The sequence below is a fragment of the Ambystoma mexicanum genome, chromosome 12 (genome assembly GCF_040938575.1).
Source record: "Ambystoma mexicanum isolate Mex_15411 chromosome 12, UKY_AmexF1_1, whole genome shotgun sequence".
In the NCBI taxonomy this organism is placed as follows: domain Eukaryota; kingdom Metazoa; phylum Chordata; class Amphibia; order Caudata; family Ambystomatidae; genus Ambystoma; species Ambystoma mexicanum.
Window position 1 is genome coordinate 444,194,870 of NC_090936.1, and position 12,101 is coordinate 444,206,970.

Sequence of the window (12,101 nt, forward strand, 5' to 3'; positions counted from 1 at the left end):
CATCCGCACTTCCCAATAACACTAATCACTAGACCACAGTTTCCCCCCACTGCCGCCCACACCCCTGTCTATGAACCACCTCCTCATTGTCCGCTGACACTTGTCCACAATACCTCCTTTCCGCCCAACAATACTGTGCACCGCACGACTTCCCAATCATTCACCACTCTCTATTGACCCCTGCCACATCTATGCTCACCACTACTGTGCTTTTCACCACAGGTACTGGAACTCTTTGAGCAACTTGGTGGCCTCCCTGCTGAACTCTGTCCGCTCCATCGCCTCGCTCCTGCTGCTGCTCTTCCTGTTCATCATCATCTTCTCGCTCCTGGGCATGCAGCTCTTCGGTGGCAAGTTTAACTTCGATGAGATGCAGACCAGGCGGAGCACCTTCGACAACTTCCCTCAGTCTCTGCTCACCGTATTTCAGGTACACGTCAGAAGGGTGGTGAGTTTAGGCAACAGCAGGCCTATTCCTTGCCCTGTGGTCCTGTGCCCACATTAGCTGAAGGCCTAGAGAATTTGAAATATGTTCATTCACAGGGTTACATTTAAAATAAGCAAGATCTGTTATTTGGTATCCAGTCAATTCATCTAAACCCATTCCATCTAAAACCATTCCATCGAAATATTTCCATCTAAAACCATTCCATCTAATGCATGTTTTGAGGGGGGGGGGGGGGGTAAAGGGTTATTTTTTGTTCAGGTGCATTTATTTTAAAGGGTAAAAAACAGGGGTTTTGGGAGGACACGTCCTGACCTCCCCTAAAAAAAATAATGCATTAGATGGAATGGTTTTAGATGGAAAAATTTCGATGGAATGGTATTAGATGGAATGGGTTCAGATGAATTGACTATAAACCCTGTTATTTATCAGAAAATTCCCCAAACCGCAGTGTTGCCTGTGCCACATGCTGGTTACACAGCAGCTAGCCTTTTGGTTGCAGCCCCTGAGCTTCTATCGGGGGCTGCAACCAGGAGACCCGGGGCAATAGCCCCCTCAGCCGCGCTTAGCAAAGCCTCTGAGCATAGCACTTACAAAGATCGCCGAAGCAAATAAAACAGATATTCTACATTTGCCGCTTTATCCCATATCGAACTGTGTTGAGCATTAACTCAGTTTTGCTCGCTTCTCGTTGCTAGTTGGAATTGGTTATTCGTAACGTGCTTAATACCCAGAGGTTTCTAAGCGCGGACCCGGGGCTCCATGTTGTCTTGGTTCCAAGGCGAGCATGTTGCCCCTGAGCTATCCTCCCAGCACAGTTACTTCAGCGAAATAGACCCATTCTCTCAGCATTCATCCTGAACCATTCTCCGCAGCCATTTGCTTGTTGGCTTTAAAAACTCACTTATTAAATATGTTCATGCGCTGTGTCTCTAAAAAGTTGTTAAGCAAACAGCAACAACACAATCATTATATACATTTTCAACTGTCTATCAGAGTTGTCGAACTCCAGGCCTCGAGGACCTGATCCATGCTGTGTTTTCAGGATACCCCTCATTAATATTCATGAGATGAATTTGCATCCAATGAGTCTAAATGCATGCCAGTTTTTCCTCATGAATATCAATCTGGGGCATCCCGAAAACCCGTCAGGAGTTGGAAAGTGGGTCCTGTTGGATTTTCACCCATAACAGAAGAACCCATGTGGGTAGCGGTACTCTTGTTCAGAGGAGAATTGCCTAGCATTTCGGTGCTGGACTGCCCCAGGGCAGGACAAAGACTGATATGTTTTGGATATTTCTTCTCTGTGAAAGATAGTGAGCTAAAGACTCTGGGTAGGTCTCTCGTAACCAGGACTAATGTCTGGCAGAGGGACTCCCAGGACCCCCCTTGTTAATTTGCATATGCAATGTTTAAGGCACTGGCTGATTGAGAAGCCGTTTTAGAATCAGTGGGCCTCATTACACGGAAGGCGGTAATCCAGGGTGCTATTAGCACCCTGGACCATGCCGGTAAATTACCGGCACCGCCTTGGCGGAAAGGGGATTTACCGCCCCATTCCAAGGTTGGAGGGGCGGTAAATCCCCCTTCCGCCATTGCCCTTCCCCATTCCCATTTCTGCCCCATAGGGCTCTATGGGAATGGGGAAGGCGCAATATTGCGGTGCCGTAATTAGCTCCGAGGTCCCTTAGCGGGTTGGTACTTAACGCCTGCAAGAAGCAGGCGTTGATTCCTCCAACCCGCAAAGGGACCTCGTAGTACGGCGGTAAGGGTTAACGGTCACCGTTGCCATTAACGGTGACCGTTAACCCTTACCGCCGTCCGTGTAATGAGGCCCAGTGTGTATTTCTAGGGAAGGTTCTGTAGCCTACAGGGAGAAGGGGAAGAAGAAATCGTCTGTCTGCCCGCACGCGACGTGGTTTTGTAAAGTTTAAACCCCCCCGCCGTGCTACCCTGACTATGCGGGGATATGACGATGGTGTCCAAAACCCCATTGCAAGCAATGAAATTGCCCACGCGCCCAATCCTGCCAGCACCCAACAACATATAGCTTCTATCGCAAGAACTTGGGAAATCTGCGATAAAATATAGAAATTGCAAACATTGATTTTTCTAGAATAATTGTAAATACACTATTTAGCCACCCCTTAAAAAATCTTGACTTCTGCTGTAGAACACAGGAAAAAAGTTTTAAACACATATTTAAAATGTAATAGAGCAAGCTGTTTTTACTCTGACGAGAGCGAAAGGCTGTTCCAGGCACTGGGCGTTAAGTACATGGCAAAGGAACCCAATTAAAATGAAACGAGGGGCTTTAGTCGTGTACAGAGGGCCGTGGGCGGCTGACAGATACTTCTGAGGTTCCAATTACAAAGACATGGACTAGACCTGAAGCAACCCGTCTTTTAGTGGCCTGCCAGTTAGAATCCAATGAAAAGTGAGCATTGCTAAAAACACAAAGGGGTTCCTTTTAAAACTGGAAATGAAGGAATGACCTCAAAGCTATGCGGACATGTCCTCGCTGAGAACTGGCAGAAATAAGTGACCATCTGTAAACCAGTGTCCGAAACGGCTGGGTCTTCCCTTTTCATTGCAACACGTTCCTGTGTTCAAGTAGTGTGTGCAGGCAGCAGCAGACAGTAAAAGGCAACATTTATAACAATTTCTGTCAAATACAATTGAAAAGATAACACGAGTTAGAACACATTCTTCTAGTTGTCTTGCCACCCTGTCAGATGTGGTCCTCCGAGTCCTGGCTGGCAGTTTATGGACCTCAGCTCAGCAAGCACAGGGTGCTGCAGAGAAATATTGGCAAATAGCCTTTAAGGGCCACGAGCATTTGCTTGTTGACTGGGACTACCCACTCCCACCCCCGAGCACCAGTTTAGCTGCATTCGTTTCATGTCCAACTCCAGGCCTCGAGGGCCGGATCCATGTTTGGTTTTCAGGATAACCGTCAGTAATATTCATGAGAAACATTTGCGTTCAATGATTCTAAAGGAATTCTCATTTTTCCTCATGAATATAATATTAATGAATGATATCCTGAAAACCTGTCAAGATCCCGACCCTCGAGGCCTGTGATTCTATGGATCAAATTCACAAAAGTTTGGCTCATGAAAGTTGCAGTGGGAAAAAGCTCGGTTTCCATGTGGAGAAATTCCCCCAAGGGCCTTTGCGTACGCACCAAGCACACTGCGCGCGCGTGACACTGCAGAGTCAGACACGGATTTTCTTTGAATGAAGAGGACATATTACATTTTTTGGGTTTGGGAGCGGGTCCCGATGCACCGAAGGGTGTGATCGGAAGTGTGCTCTGTCCGCCCAGGACAGGCGAATGAGCCCGCTTGGATCTTGTGACATCACATTGCTGCTCTGCAGTGCACCACAGAATGCCCATGCAAGGCACGAGCGCTTCCATACAGTTTTACAATTCCACTGGTAAACACCGAGTGGAATCATGTTTTAAAAAGCATGTCAGGCCGGTCACATGAAATGGGCTGCCAGGACACAGGTGGGTGGATGGCCGAAGGCCTGCTGGCATCAGCGGGGCCTCACCTCATGTGACTGTTGAGTGCCAATGCATATTTAAGTTTTGGGTGCACCCCTGACACTTACATATCCTTTGTGAATAAGACATTTTTCAGGCTCAATCCCTGTTGCAAAAAGAGGGGCTCATTGAGCGCATTGCACAGTGCACCAGGGGATTTTTGTATATCAAGCTCTAAATGTTAATGACATTTAGATACCTATGGGTATACAATAATGCACGAAGTACTTATTTTGGCAACAGGCAACCAGTGGTTCTTCAATGAGAAAAGGTGGCCGAGCCTGCAAAAGAATGTAATGTTATTGCATCCAACCAAACATTGGCAAATTGAGCAGGTTCAACAGAATATGAAGGCATTTGGAAAGCAGAGGAGAGCGCCGAACCCATGCCACTTTCCTCCAGCCAAAGTCATCCATGTGCCGTTGGTGTCCGCACAGGGACTCTGTGTCCTGGTGAAGGCCCTGTGAGTACTTCTGTCCATGTGCGGATTGCATGTGTCCTATGATTTGCCATTGGGAATCATGAAATGCAGCAGGAAACCTTTGTTTTTGCATGAGGCCCACGCTACCATCGTTTTGTGGACCGTCTCTCCATTGCGAGCCATGTGGCAAGGGGGAGCCAATCAAGCTCCTTAAATCATGGTGCTGAAACCATTCGTGCATTTGCTCAAGTGCACACAAGCCCCAGTTTCTCTCCTTAGAAGGAGGCAAAAGGAAGGCGCCTGGAAATCAGTGTCATTGAGTGCACTGAGAAGGAAGGCGGCAGAATAACTTCATCCTGGCATACTGCTGTGACCTTAGCTGGAGGCCCCCAACAGTGTGCTGGAAAAACGTTCTTGTCAAAATTAATCCCAAGATAAAAACACAGCAGTGTTGTGCTATTGTAGTAAATTGGAGGCAGTGTGGTCTCGTTGGTGTTAATGAAAACCCGTCTGCACCCTGGAGAGTTTTCCCTTATCAGAAGAAAGGTTTTTCTTGTCTCCCTTGAGTTCTTACTTACAGTGTTCCCCCATTAACGTGCAGCTACTCCCTCTTTGTTGCAGGAAATACTTCATATTGTAGTTGTTTACTTAGACTATGAGCTGGCATGTGTTAGAAACGTACTTTATTTTTTTCTCCACTCTTTATTTATAAATCGTCACAGGTATTTGTTACAAAAAAGATTTCAAAACAAGACATGTACATGTTTCATAACCTGAGACAAAATTCATTTATGCTCATAGAGATCAGAAACAAAACCTTTAAGCCGTTGTTACACAGTCCGATGAACCCTCTTCCCAAAGTGCTTCGCATGTCGACAGAAATTCGATTTCTCCCCTATTTGTTGAACTTAAAATTGCCCGGTAAATAAAGTGTAAAAAACGCCCTTGACATCTTTTACAAAGAAAATTAGCACCCGGGGGGAGCCAGCCAATCAGGTGACTGGGAACGCGGGATTGAACCGCCGGTGTAAGCCCACGTTCCAAGCCGCCTGACGGCCGGCTCCCCCACCGCCATCTTCCCCCCCAACCGCCTCCCCTTTTTTTATTTATAATCCCCCCGAACTCCAATTTACCTTATTGCGGCTGCAGGAGCACTTGCCGCAGCAGCCACACCTTCCTCTGTGCGCAGAAACAGCCTCAATGGAAAGGGAAGAGGGGCTCTGTACACCTCCCCTTTCAATGGCAGGCATGTTGGTAAAGGATTTTCCTTCGTACAACGGGAGGCCGCGCATGTCCCATTGTAGGAAGGAAAATCCTTTTTTTAGCACCCCAGGTTGCTGCTTTGGTAACCACTGGTGCTAATGTCCTTAACACCCTCTCTGGTGGGCCGGGTATTAACGCCACATAAATGGAGTCTCTGCTACCCGGAACTTTTACACACTAAGGAGGAAGCAATCTTTACCATAACTGCCATATCCCAAACTTTGGACCACCAAAAAAGAGCAAAGGAACATTGCTAAGCCTCTGCTGTTGGGCCAGTGCCTGTCTTGCAGCGTTCAGGAAATGTGTTTAACGAGTCGCCGACTGGCCAAACATTGGATACCAGCCATTTTCATCTAAATCCCCCAATATGGCAACTAGTGGATATTCAGAAAGAAGAATGCCAGTAATCTCTTTCATCCTTGACAACATCTCTTTCCAATATGTTTGGGCTTTGGGGCAACACTACCAGATATCAAGTATGTTCTCTAGTTCCCCCACAGCTCCTCCAGCGAAGTGACAGTATTTGTAAAAATATTGCTGAATCTGAATGCCATTATCTCTTTAATAATCATGCCACGAGAGGGCTTGCCCGCCCACGTCCAAATTCTTTGCCATCCTTCCTCAGAAATGTCTCGCCCGAGCTCATGATCCCAATCTACCATGTACTTTGGTCTACTCGATCCAGTAATCTGTACAATTCGGAAACATGCCTGTTACCCACTTTATCCAAATACCGCTCTAAGGGGGAGACCATTCACCTTGCTTCCTGCCGGCTGTTTGGATCGGTAGTCCAATCTCTTAGCTGTGCCTATGTATAACAATCAATTTCTTTCCCCCCTTGCTGAACTTAACTTGCAACCAAACAAGTCCAAGGGAACTCCTACAATAAAGAGCTGCCCAAGAGCTACTAAGCCTCTTCTGAACCAGTTCCTGCATGGACGCTTCGCTAGGCCCATAGGAAAGTTCCCACTTCCCCACACTGGCGGCAAAGGTCCTTAATGTGGATAAATGCCCAGAATTCTGTGTAAAGCCTCCCACTGCCCCAGACACGCTTTAGTTGGCTCAGTAAATGACCACCTCCCTGCCTATCTCTTGGAGCCAACAATGTAAGCAGCTCTAATGGGACTCTGCTATATATAAAGATTAATTTAAATAATAAGCCACACTTTTACTCAAGGCAAAACAATTTCACATATGTAGTGCTCTGTCTTTTTAATCTCCCTGTTCACTTGGAAATGCTAGACGTTTGGCTTAATTTAATCACATGTAAAAAGAATTTGGGCTGGCGTTGCAATGTTGTCAGTCTTTTAGCACAACACACTTTTCAGAACAACACTTTTTATTTGTATTTGAAACCCTTTCTTTTTCACCACCATGCAAGGCAAAATATCCCTTCTCTCAGGAGCCACTTCCTTACTTTCAGTAAAAGGTGTGCTTTTTAAATCAGTGACTCCACTCTGTTTAACTTTGAGAAGACACTTGAGAAGACACTGTTCTGTCCCAGCACACAAACACCCATTTATTCAGTTGATCATCGGGAACCCCGCTGCTTTGAGGCAGGGTTCAAGGGAATGGAAACCAGTAGGGAATTTTGTTTTTAATGCACCCCTCCCTTTAGGGATTTTTAAGGCTCATAATTAGAAATAGGAATACCCAAATACCTTACAGACTAGATTTGTATTCACACTGGGCGGGATGATGTTACAAACTCACCCTGTGTTAGTTGGCTATAAAGGAATTTTTTAAATTAGTCTTTAACAAAATGCTAAGGATTTATTGTAACTGTCCCACCCAATCCATAAAGGGAAAAATACAGCACACAAATCGCCACAAGACTTGGTTTGGTTTGGACAAGTTACTTACATAGAATACATTTTCACGCTCAGGAAAAAGGACATCAAGCTCAGGTCATCAACAGGTACAGGACAGGAACCATTAGAATCCACCATCAGTCATGGATATTCTCCAGGTTCAATCCCTCTATTCTGCCTCTCCTTGGTCATAGATCTCAGCCTCTGTCCCCTCTATTGGTTTTCTCCAGCAATCTCATCAGCAGTTCAGACCCAGGTAATTTCAAGCAGTTTCCCAGGCAAGTTTAAATTCTGCAAAAATCTTTCAGTATTTCCACCCAGATGATTTTAGGCAGCTCTCCCCAATTTCCATTGTGCAACCCATTATATTCACTTAGTCCCCCCCAAATTATTAAAATTAGAAGGTGCCAGCTTATTGGTTCTCTCCTCCCCCAAGGCCTAGCCTCTCTCTGTGGATAGGCTCCTGGAGTTATGAAGTTTAGATTAGGGGAAGTATCAATCCACCCACTGGGATTTACATTTTTTCAGATGTCAGTTTTTGCGCTAAAAAGACCAACATGGCAACATTCTCTAATTTCTAAATAAACCTAACTAATACATATACATATTTACATAACTCTCATCAAGCTGCACTTGTTAAAATGACTCCTGTTTTGGCACGAGGTTGCAGGTTGGAACAGAATTATTTTGGTGACTTACATGCAGATAATACATTTCAGTGTCACCAAATTCTACATGCAGTTACACGATTCCCCAAGCTACTACCTCCTCTGCTTCATAACATTTTCTGGGGAGCTAAAAAAATATTTTAGGTTGTAACTTGATGAGAGTTTTGGCAACCAACAGGCCTTGTCCTCAGGTTTAAATAAGTTCTGTATGCCTTATGAGTCCTGAGAAAATCAATAAACTGCATACACTCATGTAACCACCTCTTAGTTATTGCTAGTTATATGCATATTTTTACTTCAAGTACATTAGGTTTAATTTCTCAACTGCACAAGAGATCTGGGTCTCTCCTCTGTTGACTCTGGCCTGGTGTAAAACCATCAATCACTCTTGCAAAGTCAGAGGTCCCCCAAGTCCCCTTATCTTTCAGGCCATATGGTATATCCTTTGCCCCCTCATCATCATGAGGCAGTTCTCCAACATGTTATTTGGCATTCAAGTCCTGGACCACACCGCGAATCGAATTTGAAATCCTTATTTTTGTAAAGACTTTCCTTCCACTAATGGGTCTTCAGTTTATCTATGGGGTCAGCTGCTAACCTCATAAAGCCTGAGCGTGGCTCAAGCTCTGGCCACTAATCTTGGATCTTTGAGCTTCAAAAGGTCCAGGGCAGAGTTTCAACTTTGCATCCGGTGCGGAGGGGGTAGTGGTGAAATACCTTTGAATCTCATCTGAAAATGTCTTTTTGAGCTGAGCACAGCTCTTCTGGCACAGAAAACCTGCACTTTGAATATGCCATTTATATCACACATGAGGCCTTTGAATATCTCACATCATGACATCAATGTCCCCTTCACCTATGAAGCTATATGTTATCTTCTTGGACCTTAAAACGGCGTTCGGTTCCATGCCAAGAGCACTATTGTGGCAAACCCTGAAAAAACATAAAAATCCCATAAGAATTGCTTGATGCTCTTGAATTATTACGTGTCCACAAACAGGCTAGTGTGCGATACGGTCTGGGTGGGGACTTGACCGATCAGTTTGATGTGTTGAAAGGGGTACGTTTGGATGCCTTTAGAACTGGGTAAAAAAATTGCCCACCTTATTTTATGCAGATGATGCAGCCATTCTTGCTACCAGCCCAGCTGGCCTGAAAGTGGCCCTCAACATCTTTTTGGCAAAATTTAAGGAGCTTGACCTCGAGCTCAATAGCTCTAAAACTAAAGTTATGGTCTTTAAACTCCCCTTTTCTAAGCCATGCCAGGTGAAGACAGAAGTCGATGGTCTTACACTGGATGAAGTTGGGTACTTCGACTACCTGGGTATTAGGTTTAACGAGGTGGGGGATGGTCAGATCAATTGACCAAATCCAAGGTCAACCTAAGTAAATATAGCGGGGCAATTCTGTCTTTTTTCTCGAGCCATGGCAGTGGGGCAATTACACCAGCCCTGGCACTATTTGAGAAACAAGTACTGCCTGGGTCTTTTTACGTTTCTGAGATGTGGGGTTTCACCTATACAAAATTATTATCCCCAGTCGAGAATATTTTTCTAAAGGAGCTCTTTAAAATTCTTAAAGAGAAGAAAACTCTGCACATTCAGGACACTGGCTCTATAATAAAGGATGCTGCTTGGTGCTCAGCCATTCAATAAGCTATGCTGGGAAAACTTAATAAAATAAAGGTGTACCAAATAAAGTTGTTGGAGGTCAGGGCCCCTGTAGATTTTGTGAAACATTCTCTTATTCAACACTTTAGCTTTTCCCCCATTACTGTACCAGAACTGGCCATTATTGTTGAACACCTAAAAGCTACCAAATGCAAAGGAGATCCCTGCTCGGCAATTATCATAAAATCCTGTTCACCTATCCTGTTGGACTCAATTTCTAAATTTGTAAATGCCTCCTTTTTGGAAAGCTCAGTGCCCTCTGGGTTAAAAAAGGCATGTTTAATGCCCATTTAAAAAAAGCCAGGATTATGTACCAAAATGCTATTACATTATAGACCTATTACTAACACCCCCTTTTTGCCTAAGATCTTGAATCGGGTAGCTTACATTCAAATCTCTGTTCACCTCAACAAATATCCCATTCTCAATAAATATCAATTAGGGTTTAGGCAGGGATTTGGAACTGAAATGGCTTTGTTGGAGCTGAAGTCCAGACTCTTAGACTGCATGGATAATGAAAAACAGTCTCTTCTCACGTTGTTGGATCTATCTGGGGCCTTCGACCTGGTGGATCATTCCATCTCGGTCACCAGGTTGAAGGACATGGCTAATTTCTCGAGTGAAGCGGCCCTATGGATTTCGTCGTTCCTTAGTAATCGGGAATGTCGGGTCTATTGTGAAGAAGCAGAAGCTCCTCCCATGATTATGGAATTTCATGGTCCCTTTTTTCACTCTTCTAGAACAGAATGGTGTGGCGTTTACGAACTACACTGATGACACTCAGCGTGTCATCCCACTTACAGGTATTCATGACAGAGATGAACTTCTTAATAAAGTGTATTCTCTCATTCAACTCTGCTCTTCAAGTAATCCCTGATTAGAACCCTCGCCACCTACTGCTAACTTCCTTATGTGTCAACCTGTCACGTCCAATGTACTATCCTCTTTTGTGTCTCTGTCTCCTCGTATGCGCCCCGATGCTTGCGAGCGGTCGGCGCTCTACAAATAAACAAATAAAATAAACCTGGATGGTGCAGAATAGTATTGCTCTGAATAGAGACAAGACAGAACTCATTGTAGTTGGCATACCTAATATGGTAAGGAAATGAGAACCTTTGGATGAGAGTTTTTCGTATATCGGACACTAAAATCACTACCCAAAAGAAGGTTAAGATGCCTGGCATTTTCCTTGACCAGTACCTGAACATGAAAGCTCATGTTAGTAGATTGGTCTTGTCTTTAGCCTACTATATCAAACCTTTAGCTCATCTCTGACCATTCATTGCACAATCGAATGCCAAGACCATTGCTAGGGCTATAGTGGGTGCCAAAATCGACTATTGGTGCAGTCTGTTGTATGGCATCACTAAACTGGACTGTAATCGGCAACAGGTGATACAAAAGAGTGTGGTTCGAGTGGTCACTGGAATTGCCTGGATAGATCATGTCTTGGAGGGCAGACGTAGTCTGCACTGGCTCCCAACAGAATCAAGATTACTATATCACCTGCTGGTAATAACACACAAATGCAGATTGGGCAAAGTGCCTTCTTATCTACAGGAACTGCTCAAAGAGAAAATAAACACAAGACTTCTTAGATCCAGTAAAACGGACCTGCTGCCCCTCCCCTCCCCCCAGATACAACACTACTAAAGCCACGAAAGGAGCCTTTCAGAATGCGGCCCCAAGAGTATGGAATGTTCTTCCTCCTGATCTCAGAGGACTGTTGTCTACTGAACTCTTCAAGAAAAAACTAAAAACTCTGTTATTTGGTTGACTTGCTCTCTCTCCTGAATTCCTTTCTTGATTAGGCCTCAGCCTCATGTTTCTGATCTGTTCCTTCGTTTCTGTGTTTTATGTGTGCCCTTAAGCCCACGAATCCATGGTTGCGCAGTATAAATCAATTAAAGTAAAGTAATAGTAAAGGAATTGCTGCTCTTGCCTAAAAATGCACCAATTGCGCTGATTCACTTAGAACTCCAAATATTGCTCATGGCGGATGTGATTGCCTCTAGGCCAGCCCTGTATTGGGTGAGGCTTTGGTCTTCCACGAGCTTGGCCCCTATAAAGATGCTTTGAGAGACTTCCTGCAATTGGAAGGAGCAAACAATCAGGGCTGGGTCCTCCATGTGAAAAAGATATTGTGTGGGTTAGGTGCTAGACACTTCTGGGAAAACCCCAGCGAGTGTCGCACCTTACTCAAAGCTGAGCTCAAGTTAACTGCTAAACACAATACATTTAGGAACCAAAAGATCCAAATGCATGCTCCGAAA

The 12,101-nt window shown here is 44.7% G+C and overlaps 1 protein-coding gene across 8 annotated transcripts in view; it reads left to right on the forward strand.

Moving 5' to 3' along the window:
* Positions 1-12,101, forward strand: part of CACNA1C (calcium voltage-gated channel subunit alpha1 C) — a 2,322,072-nt gene that overhangs the window by 1,086,032 nt on the left and 1,223,939 nt on the right. For all 8 annotated transcript variants that reach the window (XM_069628642.1, XM_069628646.1, XM_069628641.1 and 5 more), the window contains exon 14: positions 223-430. In XM_069628642.1, coding sequence (XP_069484743.1) covers positions 223-430 — 208 coding nt within the window. The remainder of the gene's footprint in view (positions 1-222; positions 431-12,101) is intronic.